General features: G+C 41.0%; 1 protein-coding gene across 1 annotated transcript; it reads left to right on the plus strand.

The window, feature by feature from the left end:
* Positions 1-556: 556 nt before the first annotated feature.
* LOC135556449 (tetratricopeptide repeat protein 39C) lies at positions 557-18,552 on the plus strand. The gene is made up of 14 exons (XM_064989657.1): positions 557-1,226; positions 3,335-3,383; positions 4,443-4,571; positions 5,035-5,149; positions 5,375-5,735; positions 12,988-13,156; positions 14,104-14,197; positions 14,312-14,419; positions 14,527-14,636; positions 14,754-14,877; positions 15,162-15,259; positions 15,395-15,499; positions 15,620-15,658; positions 15,781-18,552. The coding sequence occupies exons 1-14, from the start codon at positions 1,084-1,086 to the stop codon at positions 15,868-15,870; spliced, it is 1,734 nt and encodes a 577-aa protein (XP_064845729.1). The 5' UTR covers positions 557-1,083; the 3' UTR covers positions 15,871-18,552.
* The last annotated feature ends 842 nt before the right edge of the window (positions 18,553-19,394 follow it).

A 19,394-nucleotide genomic window follows, 5' to 3' on the forward strand; every position in this document is an offset into this window, starting at 1 on the left:
TCCCCTTACACTGTGTATAAGACAGTAGATTAGGAATTGTTAGTTAGATTACTTGTTGGTTATTACTGCATTGTCGGAACTAGAAGCACAAGCATTTCGCTACACTCGCATTAACATCTGCTAACCATGTGTATGTGACAAATAAAATTTGATAACTGATATATATATATATATATATATATTATGTATCCACCTTTCCCACCTTTCCCACACCTTTCCCGTATATATATATATATATATATATTATGTATCCACCTTTCCCACACCTTTCCCGTATATGTATATATTTTTTATTCTAAACTCAAATCTGGGAGTTGAAATAAACTGAAGTTATGCACGTTTGCACATTATGCTGAGGATATCTTTCCTAGTTTTTGCAAGCTGCATGCCTTGCTAAATATTATTTTTTTCCTTTCAACGTTGAGGTTTGTAGGCGTCTGCTCTAATGTGACAGTGCACTGCTGTTGTTCTGAAGCTCGCAGTCAAGTGCCCGCTTATTGGCTGGCTGTGAGGTGAAAGGTTGTTGCTCTCGTCAAATCTGCTCTGAGGACTGGACTCTGGAGGCAGAGCAGGACATATTTGGAAAAGGTACTGATGAGAGGAAATGGGAAGCAGTCGCAGGCAGGGCTAGCAGACGATGCAATGGCAGGATGCTGATTTGCCACAGCAGGTTTCATCTTTGGAACCTCCCAGAGCCTATACATACCTAGCCCAAAGCTATAGCCTACGTTATGACGACAACCATTTCTTTCGACTGACGACGACCTTCGCGTGCGGCAGACAAGACAGCAAAACGTCTGGATGAATGTACACCTATTTTAATCACAGAAATGGCATGTAAATAGTGCCTTTGGTGCATTTGGACGAACCTTGGATACTCGCCGATTAGTAATTTACCGGTGTTACAGCGTCAGAATTTTACCCGAAAAGACGCGTCTCTTACCTCATTTGCAAGGATATGTCGGCGCAGTCCCATCATCAATAACCAATGTGGGATAGTCTACGGGGAATAATAATTTTGACACCACATTTTGGCCTGTGTTGAATTGATTCATTATATTCAGCAGACGATAGGCATAAACAATGGCGGGCCCAGAGCAGTCCAAGCAGCAGCAGGTAGAGGAGAAAGCTGAGCACATAGACGACGCTGAGCTCGCTCTTCAAGGTATCAACATGCTTCTCAACAACGGATTCAAGGAGAGCGACGAGCTTTTCAGAAAATACAGGTGAGATACTTTTCCTGCTTTTCATAATTTCATAAAATGTAGCCTATAGTAATATTTGGTCATCAGATCTCATTGCCCACAGCAGGCCTATTAGGCCAGACTTTCCCAAACTCGCCCCCCCGTTTTGGTTTTTGCTCTAGCGCTAGCTTCAACGCTCATTCAAATAACCAACTCACCATCAAGCTTTGGTTATTTGAATCAGCTGAGTAGTCCTAGGGAAAAAAACAAAACTTGCACCCAGGACCGAGTTTGGGAAACCCTGTATTAGGCTACATAATTATTTGAATTGCACAGGTGATTAATTTAAAGGGTGCGCCTTTGTGTGCTCAAACATCAGACTAACTGTACCAACCTGTTTTCAAGGCCCTGTTCAAATACTTTTGTATTAACCCTCCCAACTTGAGGTGATCACTGATCCTACAGTATGTAGGTATAGGTGCATCACATTTCTTTACCTATGCAATCATGACAGATGCATGATCACCTTGAGGCATTATTACGGATTTGCATGGTAGTTTCTACAAATTTAACCCCTGGCAAATTGAAGGTTGGGCAGAAATATTGATAAAACATCAGAGCTCAGCATATTTGCTTAGAGACGGTATCCATCAGAGCCTTACAGGAGATTTATATTCTAGGCCTATACAAGGTTTTGGTACCATTACAGCATTATAGTCTCAGTGGCCATCAGTAATTCCCCAAACACACTGTCCAAGTCCAACACAAAGGCCATTATTGTTCTCTTTGGCAGAACTCACTGGTACCAAACAGGGTATGACCATGGTTAGGCAAAATTGTCATTTAAATCATGTTTGCACCTGTGGCTGTGATTATGTATGATTTGCTTTACCTGCTATTTCATCTTAAATCTGCAGATTAATGCTACTGACTTGGTTTAACATAATGAACGTCTACATTTGTGTCTAAATGTAAATCTATCCTTGTCTCTTGAAACTATCCCCATTCATAGCCTAACCCCAAAACAGGAAATGAAATAGTAGTCTCTGCACTCCAGCCTGGCCCTGACATTCCAAACAACAGTTGAATGGGTAATGGTGACTGAGAAATGGAAGGGTAGTACACTGTACTCACTGCAATCCAGCTCTGTTTGTGCCAACGGGAGAAACTGCCACTTACTGTGCTAATTTTAGCTTTCTGGTTAATCAAGCCTTTCTCCCTCCATGAGTCGCTGATGATGCTGAGACAGAGGAATGGACTGAATGTCCCTCAGTATAGCAATGTGTGAAACAGATCTGGTTCTTAGTATTCGGGAAGATGTGCATGGTTAATGTTATAACAATTTCAGTAATGATTATTGATAATCAGTTATGATATTGTTACCTTTAGTTAGTTATCATTAGTAACATAACCTTTACCTAGTCGATACTCAAGTACACTGGTTATCTTTTCTCTGCTTTCTTGAATTATGTTCGGTATGACAGTCAACAGATCTTTTCACATCAAATAATTTTCAGAATTGGGCTGCCTGTCGAAATGCAGCTTCTGTGTCTATCGCTCCCTTCCATAGCAGTACCCACCCATAGCATGCACTCCAGCAGGTATACTTCACTGGTCACCCCCAAAGCCAATTCCTCCTTCGACCGCCTTCCAGTTCTCTGCTGCCAATGACTGGAACGTACTGTAAAAATCACTGAAGCTGGAGACTCATATCTCCCTCACTAGCTTTAAGCACCAGCTGTCAGAGCAGCTGTCATTAGCCCATCCAACTACCTCATCCCCATACTGTTATCTATTTTATTTATTTTGCTCCTTTGCACCCAAGTATCTCTACTTGTACACTCATCTTCTGCACATCTATCACTCCAGTGTTTAATTGTTATATTGTAATTATTTCGCCACTATGGCCTATTTATTGCCTTACCTCTGTTATCCTACTTCATTTGCGCACACTGTATATAGACTTTTTCTATTGTATTATTGACTGTATGTTTGTTTATTCCATGTGTAACTATGTGTTGTTGTTTGTGTTGCACTGCTTTGGTTTATCTTGGCCAGGTTGCAGTTGTAAATTAGAACTTGTTCTCAACTAGCTTACCTGGTTAAATAAAGGTGAAATAAAATAACTCTATGTTGTCCTTTCTCTTCAGGACTCACAGTCCACTGATGAGCTTTGGGGCCAGTTTTGTCAGCTTCCTGGTGAGTTTCCTCAGACTGCATCTTGACTGCAGGACAGGTGTTTTGTCATGACCCCTTGGTTGCAATAACCTCTAGCTTACTTCCCTGGTGGTGGTTCACATCCTACCTCTACTGACATTCTCTCTCATGACATCACTACAAGCATGCAAGCTACGAGAGACGGGGCAAATGTAATTACTCATCCTAACAATATTAGTGTGCAACGTTACACCATCATAAACCATACAATGCACTGCGTAAGTTAGATGAGGTGTCAGGACTTGACGTGACCCAATTTGTGTAATGGATGACATCGTCGTGACCACTATTGTCCATTTCCCCTCATTTATACATTACCATAATGGATGCATCTTCAGCTTATCAAACGCATTTTGCGGTGGATATTCTCGCTATCTCTCTGCTGCAGTGATGTGTTTGTCTCCCTGGGGGGGGGATTTTCTGCAGCATGGTCACGAAACAGACCCCGTCACTGCCCCTCATGTCAGAGTTGGAGCACCATGAAGCGAGAGATAATGTTATCCTCCTCTGCTCTCCCATGCAATAACAAATGCTTGGACGGATAGTGTGTGGGGATGGGTCAATCACAACACAAACAGGCCACTGATGCATAGAGGGCCTCACACTGAAAAAGCATTAAATTCATCTGAAATTAAAACTACATATTTATATAAGGATGAGGGCATACATTGCATGTCTTTGACTGACAGTTTGATAAAAGGCAACTGAACAAAGAGATTCTTGACCAAGCCAGAGTGTGGGTCTCAAACGTAACACACAGATACACACAATAGATTCTGGTTGTCACAGTGTTTCAACGTGTGCTATGGCCTAGAAAGAGCTCTTTGTCCTGAGCCTGCTTTGTGATACCATTGCGTAACCCCTGTGTTATAACCCTCCTTCAATCCGATTACCGCACATTTGTTCACAATATACCCCAATGAAATCAAAATTAAAATCAGGTACTTATTTCTTTAATTACTTGCATGAGTGTTTTCTCTGTGCCAGCGTTAGCTGAAAAGCTCCAATGGGTTTGTTGTTGTTGTGTGTGTGATGTTGCAGAATGCCATGATGACCTTTGAGGAGGAGAAGATGCAGACGGCGTGTGACGACCTGAGGACCACAGAGAAGCTGTGTGAGAGTGACAACGTTGGCGTCATAGAGACAATCAGGAACAAGATCAAGAAGAGTGTGAGTGGGTGACTGATTACAGACAGACAGGCAGAGAGGTTTTGTTTACATGGAGCATTTATGTTTAGGATATCCCAACATTCCACTGGGCACACACTGGTTGAATCAACGCTGTTTCCACGTTATTTCAAGGAAAATACATTGAACCAATGTGAAATAGACATTGGGACGTGCCCAGTGGGATTGGTCATGTAACATGCATAATTCTGTCTTGATTTCATTGTTTCCAGCTGTATCAGTATCAATAATCAAAGTCAAGATCTTCTATATTGAGCTTAATGATATTGGAAACTATGAGATCACGTCAATCCTACACTCAATGTAATTAGTAACGAAGCAATAGAATGGAGACCTGTTTATGATCAACACAGGGGGCTTCTTCATTACGTAGCTGGAATGGCTGATGGTTTAGCTGAGTGTTGATCAGAGAATTACCAGACTACTGTGTGTTTCTGTCTGTCAGTTGGAGTCCCAGAGGTCAGGGGTCGTGGTTGTGGATCGCCTGCAGCGACAGATCATTGTGGCCGACTGCCAGGTCTACCTCGCTGTGCTATCCTTCATCAAGCAGGAGCTCTCATGTAATGTATCATTTGTTGAATCCACAATCATTCAGTTACTGATGTACTGTAGCTTGCTTGATGGCAATGCAGTATATATTGTTTTCATACATTTTCTATTTAATTATATGTAATATGATTATTTCCAGTCTACTAATTTTGGGAAACATCTGCAAGTAAAATAGGAATCATGAGAGCTAACTGGATTTGACTGGATTGACTCTTACAGTATCTTCTCCTCAACAGCGTACATCAAAGGAGGCTGGATCCTCCGTAAGGCCTGGAAGATGTACAATAAGTGCCACAGTGACATCAGTCAGCTGCAGGAGACCTGTGTGAGGCGCTGTTCCTCCCATGAGGAGGATCTATCCTCAGACCAGGCCAACCACAACACCCCAGTGGAGGGTGCTGTGACTGCAGAGGCCCTGGACAGACTCAAGGGCTCCGTCAGCTTCGGCTACGGCCTCTTCCATCTCTGCATCTCCATGGTACCACCACACCTGCTCAAGATCATCAACCTGCTGGGTTTCCCTGGCGACCGTCTCCAGGGTCTGTCCTCCCTCATGTATGCCAGTGAGAGTAAGGACATGAAGGCCCCGCTAGCTACGTGAGTATGAGTATTAAATCACTTCTTAGAGGGCTGAAGTGCAAGGAAAGACAGAGGGAGAGCTAGAGAGAGACTTTAGGTTCGATTCAATCCGTAGCGCTGAAGATCTGCTTTGTAGTGCGATTGACATTTAAAGGCAATATTCCCAAATCAAACTTTATTTGTCACATGCGCCGAATACAACGAGTGTAGACCTTACCGTGAAATGCATACTTACAAGCCCTTAACCAACAGTGCAGTTCAAGAGTTAAGAAAATATTTACCAAATAAACTAAAGTAAGAAATAATAAAAAGTAACAGAATAACATAACAATAATGAGTCTATATACAGGGGGTACCGGTACGGAGTCAGTGTGCAGGGCTACAGGTTAGTTGAGGTAATTTGCACATAGGGGTGGGGTAGGCAGGTGTGAAGTGACTATGCATAGATAATAAACAGCGAGTAGCAGCAATGTGCAAAACAAATGGAGGGGGGGTGTCAATGTAAATAGTCTGCTGGCCATTTGATTAATTGTTCAGCAGTCTTATGGATTGGGGGTGAAGCTGTTAAGGAGCCTTTTGGTATTAGACTTGGCACTCAGGTACCGCTTGTAGTGCGTCTATGACCTGGGTGACTGGAGTCTCTGACAATTTTTTGGGCTTTCCTCTGACACCTACTATTATATAGGTCCTGGATGGCAGGAAGTTTGGCCCCAGTGATGTACTGGGCCGTACGCACTACCCTCTGTAGCGCATTATGGTCAGATGCCGAGCAGTTGCCATACCGGGCGGTGATGCAACCGGTCAGGATGCTCTCGGTGGTGCAGCCGTAGCACTATTTGAGGATCTGGGGGCACGTGCCAAATCTTTTCAGTCTCCTGAGGGGGAAAGGTTTTGTCGTGCCCTCTTCACGACTGTCTTGGTGTGTTTGGACCATGATAGTTCGTTGGTGATGTGGACACCAAGGAACTTGAAACTCTCAAACTGCTCCATTACAGCCCTGTTGATGTTGATGGGGGCCTGTTCGGCCCACCTTTTCCTGTAGTCCACGATCAGCTCCTTTGTCTTGCTCACATTGAAGGAGAGGCTGTTTTTCTGGCAACACACAGCCAGGTTTCTGACCTCCTCCCTATAGGCTGTCTCATTGTTGTCGGTAATCAGGCCTACCATTGTTGTGTCATCAACAAACTGAATGATGGTCTTGGAGTCCTATTTGGCCACACGGTCATGGGTGAACAGGGAGTACAGGAGGGGACTGAGCACGCACCCCTGAGGGGCCCCCTTGTTGAGTACCAGCGTGGCAGACGTGTTGTTGCCTACCCTTACCACCTGGGGATGGCCAGTCAGGAAGTCCAGGATCCAGTTGCATAGTGAGGTGTTTAGTCCCAGGGTCCTTAGCTTAGTGATGAGCTTTGTGGGCACTATGGTGTTGAACGCTGAGCTGTAGTCAATGAACAGCATTCTCACATAGGTGTTCCTTTGCCCAGGTGGGAAAGGGAAGTGTGGAGTGCAATTTGAGATTGTGTCATCTGTGGATCTTTTGGGGTGGTAAACTAATTGGAGTGGGTCTAGGGTATCTAGGATGATACTGTTGATGTGAGTCATGACCAGCCTTTCAAAGCACTTCATGGCTACCGACGTGACTGCTACGGGAAGGTTACCTTTGGTTCCTTGGGCAAAGGGACTATGGTGGTTTGCTTGACACATGTAAGTATTACAGACTCATCAGAAAGAGGTTGAAAATGTCAATGAAGACACTCGCCAGTTGGTCCGCCCATGCTTTGAGTACACATCCTGGTAATCTGTCTGGCCCTGCGGATTTGTGAATGTTGACCTGTTGTAAGGTCTTACTCACATCGGCTATCGAAAGCGTTATCACACAGTCATCCAGAACAGCTGGTACTCTCTTATATGTTTCAGCTCAATCGGAAATTACCTTTACATTTCAATCACGTTATAACGCTGAACTGAAGTGCTACGGATTGAATCGAGCCCTTACTCATAACTGAAGGGAATGACTTTCAAGTAATGAGAGAAGGAAAGGGATTATGTTCTGTTAGGTTCTAAATGAACCTAGTAAAACTCACAGATGATTAGTAAAGTTTAAACCAAGTTTATTCACCCAGCTGCATAAGACAAAAGACATTCACACAAGCACTGATACTTAACTCTTTCTCCTATACTGAGTCTCCTCCTACACATCTGAACAGCCAATACACCTCTGTTGCTAACCAAAAGATTAGTGATACATGTTCTTCCTCACTTCATCTGACCTCACTTCGGCCCCAAATTATTCACTCCTCCCCAACTCACGTCTGTCATGTTGACTCGTACCAGACTGTGTCACTTCTCCTCCCATAGGATCCCTAATGTCTGACAATAACATATCCTGGTAGAATGTAAACATCATACATTCCCCTCTCTGCATCGGTGCCATGAATAAGGATATTTCATATTTTCAAGTTTAAAAGTCAGTTCCCATCAGTTCCCCCTGTTGAACATTAACTCCACACAGTTCATCATTATGTCAACTAGGAAATTACTTATACATGAACAAACAATGATAATAAAACATGAACAAAAAAATAAAACATGATTAACATTCACAGTTGATTATAATGTTTACAAATCCAAGACTTATGGCCTCTCTTCTATAATCACACTCTGCACACTCCTATTCCCATTTCTTGTCGGACAACCGAATGACAGCTGGAGCTTTTGGCTTCTTCCATTTTAGCTGTAGATTTTGACTTTCTCGATTTCAACTTCTGGTTCCTAAGAGAGTGATAGCACAAGACTTGAAAAACAAACACAAAACATAACAGTATTAATCATGTGTGAAACTGCATAATTATATACGTAAAAACCAAAGTTTGAGAACATGACAATTCCCACTCTCTCTTTGCCTGACTTTGCCTTCAGGATACTTCTCTGCTGGGTTCCACAAAAATGAAAGCCCTAAAAAAACCTCATGCTTTCACCCAGTCTTCCCCCTCAGACCACGGGCTCTCAAGAGGTGTTCCCAAGCCATGTCATTCTCACTTTGCTCCCCTTCTTCTTCCTCCATAGCCACCCGATATATACGTGCAGTGGCCTTAATCAACTTTACCTCTTTTTGAGGTAATTCAGCACTGTGTATCCGTTTCAACATCAAGGCCCTCAGAAAACGATGTCCCAACAATGCTACTAAAGTAACCCCTGCTACTACTAACACTGCCCATGACAAAATCCCCAATTTGCTCCGTATTCCCAATTCCATGCTGTTACTATAGCCTCCTTCACTTACTGTCCCTACAGCGATTGCTGTGAGAATAGCTACTGCCTGGAATCTGTCTCCTGCAGTTCTATTGTCGTGGTTCACTGATAGATCTGGGACAGACCCTTTCAGATACTCTCTACCTGTTTCCCAACTCATATCCGGTCCCCTAGCCACCAACATCTCCAATGACCTTCTGTATTCTGCTAGAGTCTGTACCTGTGGATGATACTCTCTTGTGCTCAGGTTAGATTGGTCACAATCTTCTGGGAAATATGTCAAGTGTTTGCTGGCTTTTAGAAATGGGGAAGAGATGAATGACTTTAAAAGAGTATCCAGCCTAACAAAACTCTGAGTCACAGGTTTCTTGAAAGTTGACAATAATGTCTGAAATGCCAACACCATCTCTGCTACTCTCACCATGATCTGGGTATGTGTAATGTTCAATTTAACGTCATAATAGTCTTCATATTGTGCACAGTTAGCTGTCCCCATCTCCTACGATCTCCTGTAGCAATATACATAGAGTGGTGTCATCCCCAGAGACTATCACCCCGACCTTAATTTATGAGCCCCCACAGATCTCCCCCAGTCACATTGTCTTCTGCTCACACCCTTATGTAAACATTCTGTCTCAAACACAGGCCTCATATGTACCTTGCCTCCTGCTACAAATACATTTGAACATAAATCATTCCATCTAACCCATAACACATTAGTCACTACTATATTTATAACCATACTAAAACATTTTCAAATCAATTTTCCATTTCCACCATCTGGAACAATGATCACTCTTATATCCCACAACACCTAAAAACATATTGACTTGAACAGGGAAGAGAGAAAATACATGTTTAATAATTTCACACCACCCTTGATGCGACTAAGACTGGGGAAAGAACCTTCCATCCTTTCCGTTCTATGCCCATGGAATGCTAGTCTCCATGCCTGTCTCCTTCATTTTCATCCTTGGGTGTTAACGCAAGACACAGACTATGAGCCTTGTATGCAATTAATTGTACCGTATCATCCAGCAATCCATATGTATTGATATACTTTAACATTAGGATTATGATGACATTGTTAAGCAAAAACCCTTTCAAGGTTGAGTCAAGCTGTTATCCAATGAGTTCTCTAATAACCTCCCTCTCGGAGGACACTTAAAGATATGGTTTCTAGAGAGAAAAACCTTCCCTAGACCCTATACATTCGAGCAGTGCACCCACCCCTCACAGTTTGAGAGTAGCGCTCTCTCGCTTTATCCGATTCATAGTTAAAACATTTGATAAATTATCCAACCAAAATTTTTAAATGACAGTCCTTAGTGCTGTACTTTGAGTCTATCACTCGAATTCAAGATTCTCAACCTGGCACACATCATCACGGTTAGAATGTACATTTATAAACGGGACCACATATTACCGGTAATAACTGTCGCGAGTGGCATGGTAATGACAGATTGGTATCTCAATTAGAGGTCGACCGATTATGATTTTTCAACGCCGATACCAATTATTGGAGGACCAAAAAAGGCAATACAGATTAATCGGGCCATTTTTATATATAAATATATATTTGTAATAATGACAATTACAAGAATACTGAATGAACAATGAACACTTACTTTAACTTAATATAATACATACATAAAATCTATTTAGTCTCAAATAAATAATGAAACATGCTCAATTTGGTTTAAATAATGCAAAAACACAGTGTTGGAGAAGAAGGTAAAAGTGCAATATGTGTCATGTAAAAAAGCTAACATTTAAGTTCCTTGCTCAGTACATATGAAAGCTGGTGGTTCAATATTCCTAGTTCTTCAATATTCCCAGTTAAGAAGTTTTAGGTTGTAGTTATTATAGGAATTATGATGCATCAACTATTTCTCTTTATACCATTTGTATTTCATATACCTTTGACTATTGGATGTTCTAATAGGCACTTTAGCATTGCCAGCCTAATCTCAGGAGTTGATAGGCTTGAAGTGATAAACAGCACTGTGATTCAAGCATTGCTAAGAGCTGCTGGCAAACGCAGTAAAGTTTGAATGAATGCTTACGAGCCTGCTGCTGCCTCCCACCACTCAGTCAGACTGCTCTATCAAATCATAGACTTAAGTATAATATAATAAACACAGAAATACGAGCCTTTGGTCATTAATATGGTCAAATCCAGAAACTATAATTTTGAAAACAAAGCGTTTATTCTTTCAGTGAAATACGGAGCCGTTCCGTATTTCATCGAACGGGTGGCAACCCTAAGTCTAAATATTGCTGTTACATTACACAACCTTCAATGTTATGTCATAATTATGTACAATTCTGGCAAATTAGTTTGCAACGAGCCAGGCAGCCCAAACTGTTGCATATACCCTGACTCTGCGTGCAATGAACGCAAGAGAAGTGACACGATTTCCCTGGTTAATATTGCCTGCTAACATGAGTTTCTTTTAACAAAATATGCAGGTTTAAAAAAAAAGATACTTCCGTGTTTTGATTTTATGAAAGGCATTGATGTTTATGGTTAGGTACATTCGAGCAACGATTGTGTTTTTTCACGAATGCACTTTTGTTAAATCATCCCCCGTATGGCGAAGTAGGCTGTGATTCGATGATAAATTAACAGGCACCGCATTGATTATATGCACCGCATGACAAGCTAAACCTAGTGATACCATCAACCATGTGTAGTTAACTAGTGATTATATGAAGATTGATTGTTTTTTATAAGTTTAACTTCTTATGGCTGGGGGGCAGTATTGAGTAGCTTGGATAAATAAGGTGCCCAGAGTAAACTGCCTAGTAAAACAGCTGCATTAGACAAAAGACATATTCACACAAGCACTGATATTTAACCATTTCTCCTATACTGAGTCTCCTCCTACACGTCTGAACAGCCAATACACCTCTGTTGCTGAACTGAAGTGCTACGGATTGAATCGAGCCCTTATTCATAACTGAATGGAATACCTTTCAAGTAATGAGAGAAGGAAAGGGATTATGTGCTGTTAGGTTCTAAATGAATCTAGTAAAACTCACAGACGATTAGTAAAGTTTAAACCAAGTTTATTCACCCAGCTGCATAAGAAAAAAGACATTCACACAAGCACTGATACTTAACTATTTCTCCTATACTGAGTCTCCTCAGAGAGAGTTCCCCTCTCTGCATCGGTGCCATGCATAAGGATATTTCATATTTTCAAGTTTAAAAGTCAGTTCCCAACAGTTCATAATGTTCAGGTCACTGTCAGTTCTTTTTACTGCTTGAGTGAGCTGCTATACATAGATATGATGTCATCGTTTGATAGAAAAGCAGAGCACAGGTCTTGATGTTGATTTGATTGGGGGTGACGTGTTGGGTTATTCTGCATGATCAGCTTCTGCTGACATGTTCCAGCTCATCTCTTTCCCAGCTCTTGGCACAGTGCTTGTTCCTGTTATCTCATACATGGCCATCTGTTCTGAAATATCTGTAGTATCATAATGGCATATTATTATCATAGGGTATTTATTCATTGTATAATACATGCAACTAGGGACAGGTGTTAGTTAGTAAAATATGTCAAATGGGAATATTTGATGTCATAGAGAATTGAGGAAACATTAAGTACAATTACATGCTGTCAGTGGCAGTTGAATGGTGAATACTTGTGACGTAAGAAGTAGGTAGACCTAAGAATAGCGGTAATCACGTGCTTATTAGAATGGTTAGTGGTGAAAAAAGGCCCTGTGGACTTAGAATAAATGATCCTAGTAAAACAGCCGCATTAGACAAAAGACATAACAGAAACTGAGACAGAAACTACCATTTGCTATTTATGAAATTGAGATGGTGTTTTACCAAATTACTGCAGTGGGGTGCAATTTTGCCATCTTTACAAAGCTTTTCTTTGTCAAAGTCAATGTTTCATATTAACTATCTAGCAAACTTGAATGTACAGTAATCGATATTTAATAAAAACATCTAGAATTGTCTCACAAATAAACCTGATTGCTTCCTCTCTCTGCCCAGATTGGCCCTCCTGTGGTACCACACAGTAGTGCTGCCTTTCTTTGCTCTGGATGGTTCTGACACTCAGGCAGGCCTGGAGGAGGCCAAGGCCATTCTCCAGAGGAAGGCTGTGGTCTACCCCAATTCCTCCCTCTTCATGTTCTTTAAAGGACGGGTTCAGAGATTAGAGGTGAGCATGATGGGGTCATCTGACTGTGAAATAACAGTCTTTTGCCGCTTAGCGTTGTACAATACAGTAAGTTGTTGTAGGTCTTAGTAGCTTAGGGTTCTATAAAATCCATTAGATTATTTGCCTAATTACTGTGCCTTGCGAAAGTATTATGCCCCCTTGAACTTTGCGACCTTTTGCCATATTTCAGGCTTCAAACAAAAAGATATAAAACTGTATTTTTTTTGTTGTTGATTCTTCACAAAAAAATACAGTTTTATATCTTTATGTTTGAAGCCTGAAATGTGGCAAAAGGTCGCAAAGTTCAAGGGGGCCGAATACTTTCGCAAGGCACTGTACATTTAGCTTTTCCCCAAATTTCTTTTTCTCTGTTTTGTTTTTCCGGATTTCCATTTTTCCCTGGTTTTCACTCTCAGTCACACTTTTTTCAACAGAAAAACAGCTACATTTGATATTCTAAGTCCACAACAATGCTTAAACCACATCAGTAGACCACTTTTGAGGTCTTGAATTCCAGCACTCACCTTGCAAGAGAATGTTGTTTGGTAGAGTTTTCAAAACAAGTACCCACTGGATTTATACAGATAATCATGATATAATTCTGACAAGTAATTCTGACAGGTACTTTGTAGATTTCAGGAAAGCCTTTCCATCTACCAAAATACTTTTCATTAGCATCATCGCTAATGGCTGCACAAAGTGGCGCGCACCGCACATACACAGACGGGGAATTCTCTTTGCCTATTTAGAAAGTTGCATTCTCTTTGTGTTATGATAAACCTGGGCAAATTAATAAATGTTCAATACATTTAGTTGATTCCCTACTAAGTTCAATGCATGTCTGGATTCCGTGATTCCATCCGTATTCTCCTCGATGCGGATTTTATAGGATCCTAGTAGCTCGTAATTGTGTAAAGTGATGCTATTTCTATCTCATCTATCTCCAGTGCCAAATTAACAGTGCTCTGGTGTCCTTCCATGATGCGCTAGAGCTGGCATCAGACCAAAGAGAGATCCAGCACGTGTGTCTCTATGAAATTGGTATGTTTCCCTGACATTCATGCTTACTTTCAAATGAGCACCCACACATGCAGACACTCATCATGTACATTCAGTTCATTCAGAATGTATCCATTTGTCTTGTCTTGACTTCAGGTTGGTGCAGTATGATCGAGATGAACTTTGAGGATGCGTTTAGGTCATTTGAGAGGCTGAAGAATGAGTCCCGATGGTCACAGTGTTACTATGCCTACCTGACTGGAGGTGAGAGAGCCACTGCCCCAGGAACGTGTGGACCATTGATTCTCATCGTCTTCATCATCTTCTCAAAATGATCTCACACTCTAATCCCCCCCCCCCTCCCTGTAAAGTATGTCAGGGAGCTGCAGGGGACTTAGATGGTGCCAAGGATGTCTTCAAAGATGTCCAGAAACTGTTCAAGAGGAAGAACAACCAGATTGAGCAGTTTGCCCTCAAGCGGGTGGGTCATTTTCACCCAGATGTGTTTACCATATCTTTATCCACTCTTTGTGAAACTAATAACCATGAACCCTCTCCCTTTCTCTACCATGGCCTCTCTGCCCCCATCCTACTGCAGGCAGAGAGACTGAGGAAGATGTCTCCCACCAGAGAGCTGTGCATTCTGGGGGTCATAGAGGTGCTGTACCTGTGGAAGGCTCTGCCCAACTGCTCCTCCTCCAAACTGCAGCTCATGAATCAGTGTAAGGGCTGGACCTTTATCAGAGGAGGATCTCCAAGTCAAGGAGTTTCCTTTGACACAATGGGGTGCAAACCACTGTACTAAATGTTGTGAAGTATTTGAACATTTCTGATCAACTTTGTGAAGTATTTGACCATTTCTGTCTTTGAGACATTGGGCTTTGTTCAGTCTGTATCGCTGAATATCGCTTCCAGATTGAGCGATAGAAATGTAAAGGGGATTTCCGATTGCGCTGAACTTCCACAATACAGGTCAAATAGAGTCCGTTGTCTCCTCTCTTTTCAGTGTTACAGAGTGTGGATGACGCATCGTGCAGAGGTCTGAAAAACCTCCTTCTCGGTTCCATCCACAAATGTCATGGAAATAATAAAGATGCCATCCAGGTAATTTGTTTCCGAGCACATTATTGTACTGTGATTACATTATCTTATGCAGGTACAATTAATTATGTAACTCACTATGTATTTGTGGTCAATTATATAATTAGATTTTCCTTTGGTCTTTCTCCTCCCATCTAGTCGTTCCAGCTGGCTGCCAGAGATGAGTTTGGTCGACAAACCAACTCTTATGTGCAGCCATACTCCTGCTATGAGCTTGGATGTGTCCTGCTTGCCCAGCCAGAGGTGAGAATATCTCAACTCAGACAATCTGTGTGTGTATGTGGGTGTCTGTGTCCAAAATTGTATTAAAGGATTTATCTCGATGGACTAATGCGATTTTTTTTGCATTGTGTTTCTATCCAGACGGTGGGAAAAGGGAGAGCATTTCTGCTTCAGGCAAAGGTACAGTTATCAGATGACATGTATATGAATGGTTAGGGTTTTCCGCTTGGGTTTGAAATGACTACGTAACACAGTCCATTCTGATTGTGAAGTCATCATTTGTTCTGTGCTCTGCCTCTCAGGAGGATTATGCAGGCTATGACTTTGAGAACAGACTTCACGTGCGCATCCACTCAGCCATGGCCACGCTGAAGGAAGTGGTACCCCAATGACCCCGCCCACCACTGGACGAATAATGATGAGGCAACGACTCCGTCTCCAGCTGTGCACTTGATGATATAGGAAGCATGGCTATTTTCTATTCAAAACCACAGTATGACTCATCAGACAAAATAGTTTCCCCCCCTTTTTCTGTTAGATGTTTTACACATCCAAATACAATAAACCAACAATTTCATAGTCAATACCATTTTCTTCTTAATCTAGTGAAGGGTTTTAGCCCTGCAAACCTTCCTTCCATTCTTTGGACCATACATAATGGTACATAGGATACTTCTTGAAGAGGCACACCTTATTCTCATTGTCAGGTTTTCTTGACTACAGGTAGTAACAGTACAGTTAAACAGTAAGTAAACTTGTATTTTGTGTTCTTGTCATGTTCTTGGGAAGACATGTACAAGAGATGTTCGATTACAACGCATAATTGTGATCAAATGGTTATTTGCCAGTTGTTTGTGTTTGCCTCATGTGACAAGGCAAGACAAAGGTTCTTGATTGTATTAGTTGTCGCTGTTGTAGTACCCTCTTATTGACCAATATCAATACAATTATCGGCTCTGGTTTTTCAGAAATGTGTCCTAGATTAAATGGCCCTACTTTGCTTGTCATGATGCCAACAAACATAGATCATTTTTTTCTGCAATGAGAAAGTATTAGTGAAGTTTTATGGTGACAACAACCCCCTAAATGATGGGACAAGTACTTAGTGGCCTGCTACCTTGTAGTATTGTATTATGCAGCGTGCCATACAGAGTGTACTATGCCATGCAGTGAAACCTTGTAATATTAGTGTCAGGTACTTTGAATTCTGAATATTATGAAATTGCTTTTACATTCTGACATTCACATATTAGCTTACAAATAACATGCACTTCTAAAATGTTTTGTAACATTTTTGCACAATGCAATATCCAAACAATGTTATAGATGATTTATTTTAGTTTACAAGCAGTGGGCATTGATCTGCACACTATGCATGCAATGGCAGGGGTATTATTAGTGACCCAAGGACCTGAAAGATCCTTTTCTACAGCTGTGTACTATGAATCGGAACATTTTTTTCCTGAGATACTTTGGATGACAACAGAACACATTTATATTAATATTTACTCTGGTTTTTAACAAAATCCAACAAGGTCCTTATTAACTACAGGCATTGTAATAATCATGGTAGGTTTTAGGTTACTGTACAAACTGGACATTAAAGCTTAATATTCTGTCATTTTAGTTTGATCAGGCTTTTCTATCAGGCCACACTGATGATGAGTGAAACATTCAAGACAGTCACAAACTAAATTGAAAGTGCAGGGTATTGTATCACTGTTTTTATAATCACTCTGAGGTATGGTCTCTAAGCAATAAAAAGCAAGCAAGAAGAGTGCTCATTTTACAATGGAAGTTTGATTAGCTGTCACAAACTTCGTTTACATTTTTTTTGGTCCCACTTCAAATGAATAACAAATGCTTAACTACTTGTACAAGCACTACATAGCACAAATCTTTCATTAGCAAATTCATACTACATGAAGGGTGGTATAAACGGTCTTTAATTCATACTACATGAAGTGTGATTTAAACTGTATTTAATTCACATTACATTCATTTTGTTATTTTACCTTTATTGAACTAGGCAAGTAAGTTAAGAACAAATTCTTATTTACAATGACGGCCAATCCCGGACGATGCTGGGCCAATTGTGCGCCGCCCAATGGGACTCCCCAATCATGTGAAGGGTGATGTAAACGGTATTTAATTCATACTACATGAAGAGTGATATAAACAGTCTTTACATCTTATGCGTGCTAAATTAAGAATAACTCTTCTCCACCCTTCATATAAAATGGCATATTCTCATGAAAGAGTTCTGAAGAATCTACATAGATAGGCCTTAGGGTAAATGGCTTGTGAAAGCTTCAATATGCTGTGTTTCATTTAAAGTGGGACTCTTTTTTTCATGTTCAAGGGTGGTTATGAACACTTTTTTTTTTTACATCTACACTGAAGTCCGTCAGTGACCTCCCATCTTCTCCTGTGATTGTGTAAAGGGATGTAAGATTTGGTGTGATGTAAAAGTGTTGACTACTGAGTGTGGCCATAAAGTGCTGGTATAAAGTCCACAGCTGTAAGAGCAAAGTATCTTATAATGACATGTAATGATATGAGTTAAATGTCATTATATGTATACCAACAAAAAAAATGGGACATTTCTGTCTAAGAAATGTACTCTTATCCACTTTGTTGTGGGGTTGTAGAGGATGATGTGGAGATAGTTCAATTGTAACAGGGTGGTCCTGTGTGGTGTCTAAAGAGATCTACAAACTGTTCAATAAAGGACTGTCAATTAATCCAGCATTTCAAATTAGATGTTTCTACACTGAACAAAAATATGAACGCAACATGTAAAGTGTTGGTCCCAGGTTTCATGAGCTGAAATAAAAAATCCCAGATATTTTCGGAGCAGTATTTCTGTCTGTAATAAAGCCTTTTTGTGGGTAAAAAAACAACAACAATTCTGATTGGCTGGGCCTGGCTCTTCAGTGGGTGGGCCTATGCCCTCCCAGACCTACACATGGCTGCGCCCCTGCCTGTCCAGTCATGTGGAATCCATAGATTAGGGCATAATGAATTTATTATATTATGAACTGTAACTCAGTAAAATGTTTGAAATTGTTGCATATTGCGTTTATTTTTTTGTTCAGTATATTGTAATGCCGATAACATCGGTCTTGTGGTTTAATTTATGCCCATATGAAGAAAAAAATACTTTCTTTGATTAGTTGGCCACCATATGGAGGAGGCGGGAGGCAAGTTCAGATGCCATGCATTGTGATCTAAAGCTGACGCTTAATAATGCCTTTCCAATGTGGACCACGCCCGTTATTATGACGAACTGCTTATTTCGAAATTCGTTTTACCGTTTTATTACATTGTTACCTCTATTGGTAAAGTCATTTGACATCATATTGTTTTGCGTTTGTAATACGTGAATTGAAAAGAGGACAGTTTCTTCGCAGAGTAAGTTCATTTACTTTTCAGACAAAAGTTGAAACAGTCAACCTACAAAAAAAGTATCTGAAGCTGACGGGTTCTTTATATACGTTAATATAGGCAGATGCATCAGATTGATTTAATTGATATAGTATTTCCCATCAGGAGAATTATCTCTATGAGGTGATGCTCCATTGAAGCCGAGATGTCCTACAGCTATCCCGCCAAAGTCAACGTGCCTCCGGGTTTGAGGACGCTTTTGGAAGGCCTCAGCCGGGCGGTAGTGAAAAGGCGGCCAGATTACATCTCACAGTTTGCTCAGTTGTACTTTGCTGAGCTCTTGCGCTTCAGGACAGGTATACATGTTTGTGGAGAATAGCATCCGTTTTTTTCAACATAGGATGAAATCTGTTGCGAAAACTGAAGTAACATATTTTCTTGCTATGTTGTGTACAGAAAATCCAACTCTTGTTATCAAAGCCCTCGTGAGAGAATTCAATACAACTAAAGGTAGGCCTAACTAGATAAT

The sequence above is a fragment of the Oncorhynchus masou genome, chromosome 15 (genome assembly GCF_036934945.1).
Source record: "Oncorhynchus masou masou isolate Uvic2021 chromosome 15, UVic_Omas_1.1, whole genome shotgun sequence".
NCBI lineage: Eukaryota > Metazoa > Chordata > Actinopteri > Salmoniformes > Salmonidae > Oncorhynchus > Oncorhynchus masou.